Source organism: Anopheles maculipalpis, chromosome 3RL (assembly GCF_943734695.1).
Source record: "Anopheles maculipalpis chromosome 3RL, idAnoMacuDA_375_x, whole genome shotgun sequence".
Taxonomy (NCBI): Eukaryota; Metazoa; Arthropoda; class Insecta; order Diptera; family Culicidae; genus Anopheles; species Anopheles maculipalpis.
The window spans coordinates 10,800,661-10,819,051 of NC_064872.1; the positions used below are offsets into that span (position 1 = coordinate 10,800,661).

The window sequence follows — 18,391 nt, forward strand, 5'->3', positions numbered from 1 at the left end:
TGTGTGTAGCAGTGTGTGTCCTCTCGCGAGACGAATGACGCTGTGGCCGCGGAAGCGAGAGGAGATAGCAGTAGTGATGCTTTCAGCCCCAGCTTGCAGGCGCAAGCGAGAAGGCAACCTTGGCAACATATCGCGGAACACGAGAACATCTTCCTGCTGAGATGCTGTTGGCCGCTGCTTGCTAACCAGCTGTACTTTTGCGCTGTCGTTCTTGATCGTTGTCTTTTATTATTTTGTTACTCTCGCGCTTGTCGCGACATCGATTCCGAGGACTTGTTCGCGATAAAAGTTCGCGAGAGCGCACTCGTTGTTGGGGGGGGGGTTGGGTTGGGGTTGGATCGTGTTGCAAATGCGCGCACGGGTGCCAGAAAGGGGGTGGACCGCCCGGATGATCGATGTGCGGAAATAAGGCGCGCGTGTGCAACGGTGTGGATGTGTCTGTGGGTGGGAGAAAACCTCCCTCAGGGGGAGGGAAGAATCAATATTGAGCGCAGCTCGCGGAAGTTTCTTGTCGATCAGCTCGATCAACAACCGAATCGTGCTAAATTGTGTGTGAAAATGTTAGAAGGTGCAAAGTTTTTGCTCTCCGTTTATTGGTGAGGTGATAAACTGCAACATTTACGTGTCTAGCATAATGTTTAGCTTCCTGATGAAGAGGATACCTTCTTTACTAGAATTAATACGCGTTATATTGAGCTTATAGCTCGTCCACGGAACAGTGTGCTCCCCCCTCCCCCCCTCTATTTGGGGAAGTTTTTTTTCCCCCGGAAAATGCACTCCTCTAAAGCACCAGCCTATGAGCAAGACCGTTTCCTTTCAATGGACCCACCCAATGGTGGTTATCTTCGGTGATTGGTGGTGCGGTGTTTTTGTCCGTACCAACACGGCAATTAAGCAGACGAGAACAGCAAGATAGTGCGACCAACACACACACACCTGCCCGTGCTGTGCTGTCCTCGTGTTTTGTACGTGCAACTAGCGGTAACCCTCCGAGCATTATGGAATGCGATTGGAATTTGCGGCCACCAAGTCAATGACCTCTCCACTCACCTTTCCCTCAAACCCCCTATCGAGGCGATACGGATACGGATTCCTTCGCGATGTGTACGCAATGACGATCGTTCGTTTTGTTGTTCGTTGTGAGCACTTTTTCGTCTCGTGTTTCTTCCTTTGCTTATAATATATCACCTCGTAGAAAAAAAAAGGGAAGGCATATGTGTTTGGTGGTAGCAGCGGTCAACATTGCACGCCCTGCCCACATGTAACAAGTAGGACAAACAGCATGATAAAAACCAGGGAACGTACGTGCAGACAGAGAGAGAATGGGGTAAGATACACGGCACGCTCCGGGGAAGACTGACTGGCTGACGTCAGCATAATGAACTTTCCGGCTAGCTTGGCGGGTAATGAACGCAAGGTCTCGCGAATCCATGTTTGAGCTGTGAGAGCGTCCACCGTGATGACGTCATGTTGTACTTGTGGCCAAATTTATAGATTAGCAACACAACACCCCATATTCGATAAGCATGCTATTCTTTACGGTTTCAACTGGACCTGTAAACAGGCAAACATCCAAACGATCCAAACGTCCGCTTCCTAAAACAAACGGTGATTACAATGCTTGCGAAACCCGTTCCCTTCTAGCAGGTCGTTGTACGCAAATGAGCACACGCCCGAACGGTGAAGATCGCAATGAAATTCCTGCCCCAAATTGTAACGCCATTTTAATGGTGAAAAGATCAATGAAGCTACCGAGAGTTGTGAAATTTTTTGCGTTCTATTTTATTTTGTCCCGATAATAAGCCAATTTGATCTGGTTCGCGAATGATCTCTCAACTTCACAACTTTTACTAAGCGCACCCAGTTGGCTGTTGCTGCTTCTTGTTCTCTGCAAAGGTTTGGCAACATCGCGCACGGCTGACTCAGCGCAAATAAATGCGAAGCACCCCAGCCGCCCTTTACCCGCAGGCGCTGATGATTAATGGCAGATTTTTAGGTCACTTGCGGCAAATGGAACCGAATGCCCCGAACGCGTCAGCACCTCGTGGCGTGCCATATCAGCAACACGCGCGTGAAGGTTTTTGGCTGCCGCGTTGCGGGATTTTTTGATAAGGCCCTCAAAAAGCGAAAACTAAAATCGGGGCGGGGAGGGAAAAAATCATGCGTGAGAAATTCGTTCACTCAATGTCCGCATTCATATTCGGAGCATTATCGGGGAACAAGTCGGCCGTTAATTGTACGATCGAGCAGCTAATTAAGGGCGTTAAATCTGACACCGAGCGGAAGAAGAGAAATTGATAAAATGGATAGGTTCGTTGCCCAACGCCCTCCCCAAAAAAGGACAACGAACCCCTCCCTTCCTTGCCCTCCCGGTGCTGTGCATGGCATGGATATGCTGAATGAAGGTCGGTTGGTGGAACTGGTAGAACCTGTTCCGGTTTCGCGCAGCAATGAGTCGTAGCGGTTCCTATATATGGTCAACGGTTTTGGAGGAGAGTCGTTCGACCGATCGACCCCAACGCGGATGCAAACAAGGAAGCGAAGAGTTGCTAGTTTGCTGTTCCAATTTGAAGGCAGTTTCGGGTGGATGGCAATCGAAATCAATTTTAATGGCGTTTTCAAAAGGGCGTGGAATGCAATGTCCGATTGGAATGGTTGGAATGCAATGTCTTGTGAATATGGGAGGTGTTGCAAAATTTGTTTGTACAACAAGTGATCGTTACCGTTGAATATGATCAAGAATTGACATCTGGATATCGATCAAACGATTTTCGATAGGTTTGAGTAGTTTTATGTACTTTTTTTGCAACAAAATCCACGAAATTTATGTGTCTTTCTCGTGTTCCTGTTTAATTACGCCTTCTCTTCAACATTGTTGCATGAAAGCAAACCCCAAAACGAATGCAAAATGAAAACACTTATTTTTTTTTAAATTATTTTTCTTTAGCGCCATACTTGTACACACGGGCACACAAAGAATCAACCTTCATTTTTACCTGTTGCTTTTGCTTTGCTGCCTGAACACTCCATCGGAATTGATGGATGTGTTCGCTCGTCTCCGTCATTTCGTTTCCACTCTCACCCACATTACCAGGCCGATGAGGGGGAAGCCAGGAAGGAAGAAAGCTGGGACTGGGCATTCATTATTCATTATTGAAAGAAATCTATTTTAAGCATCAAGCCCACCCCACCAAACACCTCGCAAAAGGCCGCTTTCCGCTGGTGGATGGTTCGCACACTTCATCTTTCGAATTTTGGGTTATTTTTGTTGCCTCACGCGGAATTCTTCGCAACGTTGCAAATAAGGGGCAAGGAAAGCAAAACGTATAAGACAACGCACTCGAGTGCCCACCACCGTCTGGTGGCCATGTGATCGGATCGGCCCCAGCCCACGCGCAAGACTTTCCCCCCTTCCCATATCATTGAGCGCGCAGTTTCGCAAAGGTGGTGGTGGTGGTGGTGGTGGGCTTGACTTGGGGAGAAGTAACATTTTTATTTTTCGTCTTTATCGAAGCAGGGGAGGATTTGATGTTTGGTGGTGGTTGAATTTATTTGATGTTATTTAATTTTGGGTCATACACGCGCCATGTTGTATGTGGAGCAACCCTAGCAAAAAGCCTAGCGCACGAACTAAATTCGAAAATTCTCTTCGCTTCTTAATTCGGCGAAAGGGAAACATGTGTCAATCATAATTCGTTCATGTTTAGTTTCAGTGCGTTACACAACGGGGTTTGTGTTTTGGTTTGGTGATTTGGTGTTGTGTTTTCTTTGGTGTGATCACCTCCACCTACTTCGCTGGGTTATGATGAGTTTTAATTTTTCTGCTAAAAGTTACTCAAAATACTGAAAGTTACTAATATACTGATTGTTTTTTTTTATTTTTCTCCTTTAGTGCATTCACCGTATCTGTCAAATTGTCAACTGTCAGCTGAGATTTCCAATTTCCATGGCAACGCTTTGCTTTCTTCTGCACAACAACGATACACACGCAAACATCTCTACAACATCAAAACCACAGAAATCCCCTTTCCCGATCATGACGTTTTCGACGTGGCTTACCCTGATCTGCCTCTTTATGCGGTGGGAAAAGATGAATCAACTGTTACCGCCACGCAACGCCAACGCCCCGCCTCTCACATCTCTGCTGTACCGGATGTGGTGAAGCTGTCTCTCCCTTGCGTTAACAGTGCGGGGGTTTCCCCCTTTCCTCTATCTAACGTCAACCATTCGCAAACAGGAAGGAAGTGCCGGTAGCCGAGCGTTGGAGCGGCGATCAGAATGCAAACGATCATGGGCGATCGTGGTGAAGTGAATCATCATCGCGCTTTATTGATGGTTCAATCTACATCATCATCAGCATCATGGACAACGGTTAACTGCTAAAAACAGGAGAAAGAGATAAAGGCAAATAGGTCGATTGATTGGGAGGGAGTAAAAGAAAAAGAGAGGGATCGCAAACCCGGGGGAAAGAATGGCGTCCGTTGGTTTGGCAAAATGCATCATTCGAACGTGGGCCTCCGCCTCCTTAGGGGGCCAAAGGAAATCGCAAATACTTTGCCATTGTCTAGTGTACTTTTCCTTCCCCGAAGCGAACTTAAGGAAAGCCACAATAGGACAACGAAACGGACCGATCGCGAGTGTGTGTGTGTGTGTGCATGTGGAACCGCTTATTAATAATTAATGTGCCGATTTCCGGTTGACGTCAGTGTGTTCCGGCTCCAACATTTCGGGTGTGTGCGTGTTTTGGCGTTCAATGAACTGCTGTGCCACCGTCTGTTTGGTCGCAACGAATGCTTGAAAGCATAAGTAAGCGCACGGCACATTCTGCAACATTGTATGCAGCGAACGCATTCCGAAGACGATCAGAATGACTGGTTGTAGCCGCAGCAGCAGCAGCAGCAGGTGATGGTTCCTCTTGCCGTCTTTTCGACATCAACTTTTGTCACATGTCTATTGTACTTCATCAGGTGCTCTGGTGGATTTAAAAAACCCGGCACATGTTGGAGTACACTTTATTTGCTGACAAGAATTCGTCCATCTGCTATGGTGTATTGCATTGAGCTTGAACAGAAGTGATGAAATTTAATTTATAGCGTACAGTGATTGAAGCAGATCGATCTCAGAAAGTGATAGTAAAACAAAATGGAAGAAAAACTACGAAAATCGAATCAAACTGAATAAATACAACAGCATGCAAAGTAATGATTTGATTGGAGAATAGTGAAATACATGAAATAAACAATTAATCAAAAAATCAATTCAATATTTCCTCGATTGACATACGCAATTTGACGTTGAATAATCTTACATTACTCATCCGAAATTACAATCATCGATAGTTTCTCAGTGTGGTATACTTAAACAAAATTTTCTAACGACTGTAGCGGCTGGAGAAGCGGCAATCAAGCAGTGAAAGCTACATTACCAAACTTACATATTAGCTTTGTCTCTTTAAGCTTAAAAAAGTTAAATATTAGATTTGTTTTAGCAAGAGTATTGGTAGTACTTCGAAGCTCAAAATCACCAAAATAATTAAGGAATAGTTTTTGTTTCGTTGACAAAAATTCGGAGAATGAGGAAAAAATTACTCTAGATCACAGGCTGATCTTCCTGTAAGCGGACTGAGCGGACGCGTGGAGTATCCGTCTCGAAAAGAACCAAGAGCTGAAGCCCAAAATGAGTTGATTGCCGTACATACTGGCTAACCGTTGCCAAGTGGGATCACAGCCCTCCAGACTTCTCAATCAAATCAGACTTAATTTACGAATAAAAATGATGAAAGAAATGTTGAAAAGGTTTGAACAAACTCTAGAAATTTTAACTCATATCTGGTTATACATTTGTGCATTGAAATTTCCTATTGCTATTGAGTTCAGTGCGGATTGTAGGAGCCTGTTTGTATGCAATTTATTTCTTGCGATCGCATTTTTTCCTCGTCCTCGTCGTGTTATAAGTTTTGGTTCGTAATTAGGTTCTGAAATGTCCTCAGGTTACGTCTGTTGCATAATATTACTATTACAAACCTTAATATAATATTACAAACAAACCATTAGGTCAATTATAAGAAGAAATAAGAGAAAAGGCTGAACTTGGGCGGGCTTGGCCTTATAGTTGAGGAAAGAAAGAAATTAAAAGTTTAATTTTATGAAGAATAATTTAAACAAGAAATTGCTCCCGATAATATACTTCAAACCTGAAATCAATTCAGTAAAAGAACGCCAAAATAAATCTAAAGTCTAATGAAAACAAATAAATGTGTTCTCGTTTTTTAAATATTTTACACTAATTTTTATTAGTAAAAGATGTTGAGATGATTTTATAAGATGACAATACGGTGAAGAGCCGTCATACTAAAATAAATATATAATTTTTTTAAATAATGGTTGTTTTCTTGCTGAACTGTTGATAAACTTATAAGTGATAATATGATAGTGATGATATAAGTTATAAGAGATGTACGATGGTGAGATTACTATACAGCACGTAAAGCACATCGTTTCACGTAGCAATTCTTCCATTGTACTTCCACACATATGGAGCTAATGCAAATAACATACAGACTGTAAAAATTTCTTCAAAAAAATGATATGAATTTGATTAGAAATGTGCACATTTGGGCTCCAACGATTTTTTGCTAAACCTGTTGAAGTGTTGCAGCACTATTTCGGGGTCGTTTATTGCTCATTCGGTTGTAAAAATTATATCACAAAAAACACTACATTTCATCGGCAGATCATGATAGCACAGCGTAAGATTATTTCAAAATGTGTTCACTCAACTTTTATTTCACAAATGGTTCTTAATTAATATCACAATTGCAGCAGCTATTTTTGCAATGCCGGTGCAAACCACCTTCAGAGCGCACTCTATGAAGCACTAGCTGAAGCTAAGGTAACATATTTTTATGGCATTGCTACGTCTAAAACGAGTACATATATGTTAGCTATATTACTTTAATTGGTTTTGTGTTTTACATTGTTCAGTGGAGTTTTGGTAACATTAGGAGTTTTTGTTGACTATTAAGTTTTGGAAAATTTTCTTCCAAAAATTATTTTACAGCATCAAAAAACTTCCTTTTCTTGCTATAATTTTTCTCGAGCGAAATTTCGCCTCATCGCCCCTGAAGTGATGCTCGCGGACAAGCTGTTGTTTACGATAAACAAGCGTTGACATTTATTGCTTTGGTTCAACACCACCGAGTGAAAAATTCGCACACGGCATCAGTGCCCGCGCTTCTGTCGGTAGCAGTCGGTCTAGTTTTGAGTGGGATTGTGAAAGAAACTATCCAAATTTCCAGTGCCGCTGGTGGAGAAACACGAAAACAACATGTTTAAAAACACGTTCCAGTCGGGGTTCCTCTCGATACTGTACAGTATAGGCAGCAAACCGCTTCAAATCTGGGACAAGAAGGTACGGAACGGGCACATCAAGCGCATCACCGATCAGGACATACAATCGCTGGTGCTGGAAATCATCGGAACGAACGTGAGCACCACGTACATCACCTGTCCGGCCGATCCGAAAAAGACGCTCGGCATCAAGCTGCCGTTTCTGGTGATGATAATAAAAAATCTCAAGAAATACTTCACGTTCGAGGTGCAGGTGAGTCATAATGCCGGTTGGCGATGCAGTACTGCAGTGGTACCGGTGAAATGGGATAGAAGAATGATTTTTTTTTGTCATGCTGAAAAACTCCCCCAATGCCTTTCTCCATGTGGGGTATGTGGAAAGTTCAATGATTTTAACATAACAACGAACGGGAGGCATGCAAATCCTTCGGGAAAGTGTCATGACCGTTGTCATAACAAACCAATCAAGTAGACTGCGGAAGTGGGAATGCATGGCTGCTAAAGTTTCCTTTTTTTGTGCTTTCCGAATGCGATACGCATGGGGAAATGGATTGTTTCGCTCACATTAATTCCTGTTCGATATTGCTTACTCATGGTAAAACTTCTTTAAGTAAGACTTTAATTAACGTTAGTTTTTGATTATAATTTTAGGGAACATTAAATGCTAAAAAATACAAGAATCAACTCAATTGAAGCGCACTAAAAATCGCAGTTTGTTGAACGTTGTTGCCCGGGGTTATTGTACGAACAAATCAGGTTCAAGATAAACATTGCCCCCTTTCTGTCTGTTGCGGTCTATTGGCAGGTTTTAGTGGGGCGTTCCTTTTTTTCCTAACATTTTGATTAGTATTTGGTAGGTCACCATCGACTTCCCTCTGCTTTGGGAGGGTTTGTTAGATCAACACGCTTGTGATTATACACTTTCACTAAATGAATTAGTAAAATTCGCTTTCTGTTGATTTGTGGCCCAATTTACATGTTCAAAATTGCCACCTTTCCCCGCACAGGTACTGGATGATAAAAATGTCCGTCGTCGGTTTCGGGCCAGCAACTATCAGTCGACAACACGGGTTAAACCATTCATCTGTACGATGCCGATGAGGCTGGACGAAGGTTGGAATCAGATCCAGTTCAATCTGTCCGATTTCACACGCCGGGCGTACGGTACCAACTACGTGGAGACGCTACGCGTACAAATACATGCCAACTGTCGAATACGGCGCGTATACTTCTCCGATCGGCTGTACTCCGAGGACGAACTACCAGCCGAGTTTAAACTGTTCCTGCCGATTCAAAAACCACAGTCGAAAGCGATCGCCCAGCAGGCTTGCTAGGTTGCTAAGGGTGATTTTCTAAGCAAAAGACTTGAGTGTGAGTTTCTAAGCATATCTACAATGTAGAGAACGATAGTGAATAAGGTAATGGAAATTGTCGTGTGCTTAATTCAGTTCAAGTATCGTTCTATTTTGCAGCATAAACTAGTGTCGATTTTTTTAATTTTCGGTTTTGCTAAATAGGATTCAAATTTGATTTTGAATTTCAGATTCTAAAGTGTCCTTAATGCACAATTTAATACAGAGTCAGCCTGTGGAACCTGGCTGGCAGATTAGATAGGTGAGTTTGGTAGTAGAAATTTTTCTGCATTTTTTCGTTCACATCCGACATCCCCCGTAAAAATAACGCTTTGGAACGGTAAACGTAGACGTCACGTGTGTCTGTGTGAAACGTGTGTGAAACAAACAAAAACAAAAAACGACAAACTTATAGACTTAAGAAGTGTTTTGCTATGTTTGGTAAACAACATTCGGAATTAAACTGCCATTAGTTTTTATTTATAAAACGATTAAATAAATGTTTGAGGTATGAAAGTAATATAAGTTTCTTTTGTTACGTTTAGTTTGCTAAAGGAATGAGCCAATGACCGGTCGGTGAAACGTTCAGTAAAGAATATTAGGGATGAAGTGGCAGGTTTGATAGTTTCAAGAGTGTCTCTTGAAACTATTTATGAAGATTTCATCTCAGGTCTCTTGGTCCAAGAGACTTCGGCTAAAGGACCTAGTCTATCAAGAAACGCAAAGTTTTCAACATCTACAACGGGTTTCGATGTCCAAGCTTCATCAACTATTAGACCTTTGAATTGTTCGTACACTATTTCAGTCGTTTCACTAGAAATGTCGTTTCCGAAGAAGCTTCTCCGAGGAGAATCCCATGAGCTTCATCTGTCTATAGTCGTCTAGCAAGAGGCCAAGTCGTTTAAGCAGCCTTGCCTTTCAAGAGAGTCTCGTCATCCTTTCCTCCAAAAGGTCTCATCTACCAACACACCTTGTCATCAAAATAATCAGCTGTATGATGAAACCTGACGCGATTTTCTTCCCAGGACCAGACAGTCTAACCTTCTGTTATCCTTATGAAGCTTAAGTCCCGATTGATCCTAGACGATTCCTCCCAGGCAGGTGTTATAGCTAATTGTTTTTTTTTCAATGATTTCAGCTTTTTAACCACTTCCGTATTCGTTACTATTTCGTATCGATTTTTTCTGAATGGTAAAGAAATATAGAATTGAAATTTATATCTTCCATTTATTATGAAAACTTCGTTGACAATCACTTTACCATAAACTGTATTAATGTTCTTTAGGGCAACAATATACCCTGTGAGGCTTGGGAGTTTACCTTCCAGGAAAGAAATTATTCGACTGGTTTTGCTTACCAGTTCCGCATTAAGATATTTCACCTGATCAATTTCTACGGCCTCGCTTACCCCGGTAAGCCGTCTTGAAAGCATCCAGCGCGTCCGCAGCTTGCTCTTCCTCCGTTTTCACCTGCACATTTCCAATCACAAATTGATCCACTTTAGAGTTGAACCGTGCACCGACAACCGAAGCGTACATTACCAGCTCATTACGTGGCATCTCGAGCGACTTGTGAATCGTGCCCATATCAATTGCATCGCGTTGCTCTAGAGCAAACAACAGTGCCAGATAGTAAACGAGCGCTTTTTTACGCGTGTACTTCGTCACCTCATCGTGCGTATTCAATTCCTTCCGTACGCGCTGCAGAAAGCCCTGCCTAATTGTAGCATCCAGCACTTTGGTAAAAGGCGAAACGTTGTTACCTCGCTTGGCTAAATTGTGTGCCTTGCGACCCATCAGCCGTACCATGACGTCCATGTACAGACACGTCCGAACGATCGCAAGGTTCGGTTCTGTTGTTGGTTCACTCGATTGCATCACAGCTTTCACTTTATTCTCCAGATAGGTGTTAGCCATGGAAAGATACTCGACCGGCATCTGTAGCGTTGTTTTGGCAGCGGTGGTCAGACTACGCCACACATCAGTACCAAGCAACCGTTCTGCATTGTACAGATCGCGCAGAGTTTTCGCATTGGGATTCCTCTTTGCCTGCAGTTCCTGCTTTAAATCGTCATCGATTACCGTAATTTTGACCGGTGCTGCTTCATCTACATTCTTTACGACCGTTTCCGACAGCATGCTCTGCAGTTTCTCCTCCATCACGGACAGATCGATACGATTATTCTTTCTCTTTTCCTCAAGCCGTGCCGCTCGAGGATTTAGCTTTCTCTGCATGTTCAACAGTCGGCGTTCATCCATTTCAGCACTCGGCTGACTGTTGTTTGATGGCCGGTCGTGACTGACGTGCATCAGTGTACTGGTTCTGACCTCATACAGTCGCATCTTGCCCGTTTCCTTGTTACGTTTGGCTACGTACGTGTGTAGTAACGGTTCGGCTTGCTCCGGCTCCGAAGGATTCACATCGATATGGCCGTAGTACATTTTCTTTTCGCCCGTTACTAACAGTAAGTTGCCAACGCCCGCATTCGTGCCTTTGGATGGGTTATGCGCTAGCACACATTTCATATCATGCTGCCGGTGTTCGAGATATGTTTCGAAATTGTCCACTGTACAGGATGAAGGAAGGAAAGGGAAGGCATTAGTTCGAAGCGCAGCTGGATGCTAGCTCAGTGAGGAACACTTACGTATTACTGGGTGATTTTGATGTGGATTTAATTCTATAACTTTAGTTATTTTGCTCGACATGTTGCCGCTTTCACCACGTGTTGCTTCACTTTACACTGTCGAACATTGGCTACACACGATTATGTTTTGAATATTGTTTTCTGCTGCAGACACTGATCCACCGAAAGAATATGATAGCTTGACACCAGGATACCCCAATTTTGCGGTAAAAAAAACTCTCTTTTAGGACGAATCAACGTTGCCTGCATGAACTTGTGAGCATGCAGGAAAATGTCCCGCTGATAATTCGTTGACAGTTTCGTTGTTTACACTTTTGCCGTACCTTTACGTTTATGACTAATGGTTACCAGCTCCATTCAAATCAAACATGATTTGCTACAGGAAAAAAGTAAAAAACTGTTATTATTACTTGGCTTTAAAAACATAATTTAAAAAAATGAAAACTGGCACTCACATTACCACTTGAATCGAAAATATTGCCCCCAAACAACGGTCCACACCCGGGTATGGATCACACATGTCAATTGAAAAAACGTCAAACAGCTGTTCGATACGCAACCGCCGTTCATCGCGGCCGCTGCGCAAACGCATTTGTTGCCAAACAAAGAGTCGTGTAAACAAGAACAGCAAAAACAAGTTGCTCGATGATACCGTATCGGCCCACGTATGGAAAAGCTGCTGTGGTGCTGTGTTCCGTGAACCAGTAAGGTCATTATCACGTTTTGCGACTGCATCCGCAGTAGCGAGAACCATTCAGCATTCCCGGGAGTAAGCGAGCAGCAGTGTTACCACGGCTTCTTCTGTCCTTTCGGCAGTTTCGGTTTCACGGCTCTTTTGTGTGGTTTCAAAGTCTGTACTTGCTCTACTAGCTTTAAAATACACCATCGGATATGTTTAACCTGTTCTCCGCAAAGGATAAACCCACAGCAGGCGGTAGGCCACTTCAGGGCTACAAAATTACGGACGTCGAACGAAGCCGCAAGTATGGGGTTGCAGCGGACTCACTTCGCATGCTCCGGGCAAAGGCGTCCGAAAAATTCAAGGTAAATAACCTGACCGCCCTGGAATGTGTATATGCATGTGCGTGTGTGTGCGTGTGTATGTGACAGTGGCATTGACCTGTTTGGCAGCTTGGCGTCCAAATTTGGCGTCGTCTATGCACCCGGTTAGATGCATCCGGTGCATGTGCAGATGAAAGGTCAATAATTCTTTTTACAGGCATCAGAATCTTACCCCGAAAAGGGTAATCGTCCTTGATAGATACATATTAGCACAATCAAGCCATGGGACGTAAATAGCAAATGTGTCAAGGTCATGTTGGAGTTTTAGGGTAGAATCCTAGGTATGAATTAATATTTTTAAACTAAACAAGTATTTATATTTCCTCGACAGCTTGCGGAATGCCGCGTGTATCTTGCCCAGGATGGTGTGGAGGTGACCGATGAGGAATACTTCCGAACGCTTCCAGCTCAGATTCTGTTCGTTGTGGCGGGCAAGGACACGATCGTGAAGACTGGTACAGCTTTTGCAAATATTAATCAAACCGAAAAATGTTCCAATGAGCTGCTGATCTCTCTGATTCTAGATTTTGAGCTGATGTACAATGCCATCAAATCGGCCCACACGGACCTTCTGCATGCAGGCGAGCTAGCTCAGCAATTTGTGAGCAATAATCAGCCGGAAATATCGAAAATTCTTGTCAACGCCCAACGGGGTCGGGATGAGCTGATTCAACGGAGCGCTCGAACCGAGCACGAAGAATGGTTTGCTGGTAAGTAACCGTGATAGAAGCACTGTCAGTTTTAATTGGTCAATAATTGCTGTCGATATCTCACCTACACTACAAGGCATTGACGATCGTGCGATAAAAACGAAAGAGGAAGTTATGAAACGACGCGGACAGGACCGGATCCGTGGCTATTTTTACAAAACAAAAGACGAACTCACGAAATGTTCCATGTACCGTGGTAGTCCGATGGCACGAGAGTTGATCGATGAGATGCTTGAACTGTTCCGGCAGCTTTTGGTTGGGTTCGATTATTTTAGCTGTATGTTTGACCGTAGCTGCCAGCGTCGGCTCGTACTGCAACAAACGGACAACAATGCAGACGAACCGGACGCACAACGAATTCCACCGAAACGTTTAAAGCTGCTGGTGCAGAACTCGCTCGGTCCTAACTGCCAGATCGAACGGTACAATGTGGCACTGTGCAGTGAAACCGGCGACTTTCGGTGTATGGGCGTGTGGAAGGATGAAGCGTGTCGATACGATAGCCATCGGATCAATCCGTACGCTAGCCGGGAAAACTTAATACTGTTTCAGGTGTGGAATCTGGATCATCAGATTGAGATCAGCCGAACGGTACTGCCATCCATACTGGACAACGTGGAGCGTATGGTGTCGCTGGAAGGCGATGCGATCTGTAAGTTGCATCGCCGTAAAGGCAAAACATTATCTGTGATAACATACTTTTTGGAGCTGTTTACGCTCTGCAATTTGAAGCTGGTGCACATCGTGTGCCATGACAAAACTGTGCACGAGTTGATCTCGAGCGGGACGATCATTTGCGATCGGTGCGAGGAGTATAAGTATATTAAGCAATTTCAACGTAATTTACGTTCCCGGAAGGATGCATTGTTGTAAGAGTAACGGAAACAGTGAGTAGTTGCTAGTGTGGGGACGTTCTACGCGAAATAAGTCAAATATTTATGCAAAATATATATATTCTACAATAAACGTTCACCTCATGTGCGCAATAATGTGTTCGCTATATACCATTTAAAATGGGTGTAGAATTATTTCTTTCCGAAACAAGAATAGTTCCACAAGCGGATTCCAGTTCATTTTGGTATTTATTTACATCAGTTCAGTTCGGTTCAGTTCTGTTGGGAGACTATTCCTGTATGTATTCTTTGTTTATTTAAACAATGGTTGAGCTTAAACTTCTACGCAAAATATGAACGGCCATATGAAAATGCCTTGCCTTCTGGTTTACACAATTTGTACAAAAAACACTCACAAACACAAATATATAATTAATTATTTATACTAAATAAAATACAATCTAAAATATAAACTCCAAATCTTGTATGTCCACCAGAGGAAAATCGTCGGCAGGAAGATCCAACGATTTTATCGACGAAAAGCGGTGCTCCTTCGACGGCCGGAAGTTGTCCTCGTGCCACAGCTCATCGTCCAGATCCGGTAGATCGAGCGGATCCGGACGGACTGGGGGTAAAGGTTTACGCTTGATGTCACACGGTACGCCATTAAAGTCGATCATCTGCTCTAGAAGATCATCCCGCAAACAGGATGCTTGTCCCCAGCCGAATTCAGCATATTGTGGAGAATACACGTCAAAGGAACTGTGGAACGATGGTGGTTTACGAGATGCTGCAGCTGGTTCGTTGGTTACGCCAATTTTCTGCAAAATGCTGTTCGTCGTAGCTTTCAGCTGTTTTCCCTGCACGTTGCTGCTGCTTTTGCCCTTGCCATCCTGATACACAATGGTACGCTGTTGAGACTTATTGTTGTTCGTTAGATCTTTCAGAGCAAACGCGGCCCCGGATCGTGGCTCGCTTCCCTTGAGTGATTGTATGTTTTCTGTGAAATGGGAGCATTTGCACCACAGTGTTAAGGAAAAATAGTAAACCAAACGGATGCAATACTTACTTCCAACAAATTGATTCCCGTTGGCTTGGTTTTGGTTGTTCAGAATTCCGAACGCCCGAGCAGATGCCATTTTGTAAAGCTTCTGAACAGAATGGCGAATGGGAAAAGATGGATAGAAAGAATGGAAACACGAACGTTACTGGTTTGAAACTTCTTGTACACTGTCAAAGCTTGCTTATTGATGCACCATTTAACCAGATAACTGAGAAAAATCTTTATTTTTTTCGTACGAAACCCGATTGCTAAAGAGCGCGTACCTTCCGTGCCAAATACGGTTGACAGTTGAATCGAAGCAGTCAACTGGCTATTGTAAACAAAACTATAATTGTCAGAGTAATGCTATAAATCTGGTATAAAATTGAACAAAAATTATGGCATATTTGAAACTGCAATAAAAGGGCACTGGAAACGAAAATTCAAAATGTTTAATAAATTCCGTTTGAAATTGTTAGCTATAGCTAAGCATATATGCTATGGATATAGATAACTAATAAATAGATATACTATATAATACAATACTACAAAAAGAAAATAACCCGTAAAAATATATTTGATTTTAATAACTTCTAAAAAACTGAAGAATGATGTTGCTTTATGAATTTTTTATTCAAGACAATAAATTTTTACCTAAAACATATTTTTAGGCATTTATGCATACGCAGACTTTTAAATGGTAGAATAAAGGATAAGGATTATGAGCAAAACGAATTGTTTGTCGACTGCTACCTCGAGAGATTTGCATCCTGTTATCTTGTTCCTGTTAGTGCAGGGTTTGAGGTTTAATTGTCGCCAGGTACTTCGACACTCAAGAGGCCTCAAGTGTCAAGGTACCATGCACAACCATCGACTCATCGACTACGAGGATTCTTGGTAGTTGTGAACCATATAGACCACCTTGAGGCCTATGATACACGTATAACATTACAAGCTGTATCATATAATAAGACCTGAGCCAAACTATAGAGCAAATCGATGCCAGAGTGGAAGCAGTGTCAGTTCCAATAGTTAGTCAAACCGTTTTCTAATCCTATCTCGATTACACAAGATTTACCATACGCATACGTTAAAGAAGCCAGAAACGGTAGGGAACAATACAAAATCAACGGGAATATAACAATAAAACCTGTTCAATTGAACATAAAAACATGTGGTTCAATATTGAATTCAACATTTCCGCAAACTTCCCCAATGATGCCGTAATTATTTCAATAAGAAATTTCTCTATTTAACTTCAAATCTATCAGAAAAGGTGTCAATGGATAAAGCAAAACCTAGCACCTACTTGAGTTTGCCATATTCCTAATCAATTGTAAGCTAGCAGAAATTTACCGTTTATTTCTATGCACCCTCTTTACATTTGGCAATGGGTGTTTGAAGTAACCCCCTCAGCGCTGGGGGCAGGCACACTTGCCGCCATCGGTGGAAATCTTCGGCCCCATTTGTATGCATCGAGACAACCGACACTGACTGACACACTAAATTTTTCGCGACCACATTTGCCGCGTCCCGTTTGCTTGTAGACGTACGCGCGACGTAAAAGTGATGTGAAGGATTAACATTTTGATTGGTTGCGTGAATCATTTCTCGTCCCGTGGATCTTTCTTGGGAAGCTTCTTCATCTGCCGATCGACACGTAACGCGGTCCAACTTTTCCACCCAAGTTGTGGCCCACAGCAAGGGTAGATTGGTTTCGGTTGTCGTGCTTCGGATGGATGTGACTTGTTATGCTAATTTGTGGCAGGTTTTTTTTTTTTTGTTATCATGCTTCTGCATTCTGCAAAATGAGCGATCCCGCTCGCATTACTTTTCTTTGCTGATTCAAGAATGAAGTCGCGAGAGTCACGCGTCAGGTGTGAAGCCCCGGCTGGTGGTGGTGAGAAATGTGTGTGTGTGTGTTTGGTTCGAAATTGCTGATTGTATTATGCAAACGGGTTTGAAGTTTTCTGCTCAGTATTCCAATGCCTGAGTTTGCGAAAGGTGCAATTGGCATTGAAGTTGACAGGAACGCAATTGTGATCCTCTTGAACAGTAAACAATCTAGCGCAATGGGGAATAAAAATAGCCAAGCCAGGTCAAAGTTACACAAGGACTACGACTACGGCTGCTAAAACGGCTACGGCTACGGCTGCTAAAAAAAGAGAGAGATTCAAACGCTAAACATTTGCGAACTATTAGCTCGGTAGCTAACAAAACAACTTTAATTACTTACGTTAATAAAATGAATGCATATGTTCAATTAAGATTCTATGCAAGTAAAACGATTTTTAAGTATCAAAATATTACATACTTAGCTGAAAAGACGGTTCTTTTTATTCGCTAAATAATCGGCTAGGTTATCTAAAATGGCTCTAAAATCTTAATTATTACTGGCGTGTGAAGACCGGACAGCGGCTCCGCCTTCCCAACCGGACCCGTAAAGAGGCTTGCTGATTGTGATGTAACTTAATTTCGTTTTGCATTTATTTCAAGTATTTTATTTATTTTGCCAATATATTACAAAGAGATGCACCCGCATATTGGCCTAGAGCTGTATTTTTTAAAAAGTCGATCATAATTCGATTCAAATATTTTTAAAAGAATTGTATGGTTAATATTTCGAGGTTTTTTTTTTTCGCTATGGATTTTTATTTTTGTAATGAAATACTTAATATGTTTCTTTATTACAGACATCGATTACCTCGTCCTTGGGATTTAAAGAACTAAAAAAAACAATCTCATTTTTCTCGTACCGGAGCCGAGTTAAACACGCTTCACGTGACAATTTTTCGCGCCGCATAAATGTTAAATATTCATGCATCTTAAGACAATCTTTATCACGCCCGGTTAACGGCGACGCTCAATGGTGGTAGCGAAAGGAACCGTGGTTTCGGCTTTTTATTTATTTATTCCGTCGATTTCGCATCACGTTCCCGCCCGGATGACGTATGCGTGTGCTTAGGTGTCAATTTATCTTTTTTTTTTTTATTTAATTCATTCCAAATGTACTTAGAATGCTGATGAAATCTGGATTGCCCTCATCGGCCGAAGAGTGCCGCGCAGGCATTGTTTTTTTTTTGCATTTCAGTCGAGATACGCGAAGGGATGAAGATGAGTGAAGACCGCTTGGTGTATCGCATTTTTATTTACACGGCACAGCGATAGGGCAATGTTTGTGATGATGATGGTGATGATGATTGCTGGCGATACTTGAAGAGCAACAGCCGACCGCAGCCGTACCGTCTGCGAAAACCGTCAGAAACAGTAACGCGCACTGGAGGATGCACGAGATGCTTATGCTTATGGAAATTCTGAGCGCTTATTCATATTCATGCCTAATGTTTGCCCTCCTAGCAGATGGTGTACACGCTCAAGCACTAGCCGCCGATAGATGAG

At 42.7% G+C, this 18,391-nt stretch overlaps 5 protein-coding genes across 5 annotated transcripts in view; 3 read left to right on the forward strand and 2 right to left on the reverse strand.

Moving 5' to 3' along the window:
* LOC126564988 (glutaminyl-peptide cyclotransferase-like) overlaps window positions 1-18,391 on the forward strand; it is a 194,660-nt gene that overhangs the window by 126,280 nt on the left and 49,989 nt on the right. The gene's annotated exons all lie outside the window — the stretch shown is intronic.
* On the forward strand, window positions 7,320-8,710 carry LOC126565430 (cilia- and flagella-associated protein 20). Its single transcript, XM_050222611.1, has 2 exons — window positions 7,320-7,602; window positions 8,357-8,710. The coding sequence occupies exons 1-2, from the start codon at window positions 7,327-7,329 to the stop codon at window positions 8,681-8,683; spliced, it is 603 nt and encodes a 200-aa protein (XP_050078568.1). The 5' UTR covers window positions 7,320-7,326; the 3' UTR covers window positions 8,684-8,710.
* On the reverse strand, window positions 10,087-11,425 carry LOC126564771 (uncharacterized). Its single transcript, XM_050221877.1, has 2 exons — window positions 11,346-11,425; window positions 10,087-11,267 (listed from the first exon to the last, which is right to left on the reverse strand). The coding sequence occupies exons 1-2, from the start codon at window positions 11,404-11,406 to the stop codon at window positions 10,087-10,089; spliced, it is 1,242 nt and encodes a 413-aa protein (XP_050077834.1). The 5' UTR covers window positions 11,407-11,425.
* On the forward strand, window positions 12,226-13,990 carry LOC126565875 (DNA fragmentation factor subunit beta). The gene is made up of 4 exons (XM_050223084.1): window positions 12,226-12,389; window positions 12,739-12,862; window positions 12,932-13,117; window positions 13,194-13,990. Exons 1-4 carry the CDS (start codon window positions 12,237-12,239, stop codon window positions 13,988-13,990), a joined length of 1,260 nt encoding a protein of 419 aa, XP_050079041.1. The 5' UTR covers window positions 12,226-12,236.
* Window positions 14,412-15,111, reverse strand: LOC126565425 (uncharacterized). Its single transcript, XM_050222606.1, has 2 exons — window positions 15,020-15,111; window positions 14,412-14,950 (listed from the first exon to the last, which is right to left on the reverse strand). The coding sequence occupies exons 1-2, from the start codon at window positions 15,087-15,089 to the stop codon at window positions 14,412-14,414; spliced, it is 609 nt and encodes a 202-aa protein (XP_050078563.1). The 5' UTR covers window positions 15,090-15,111.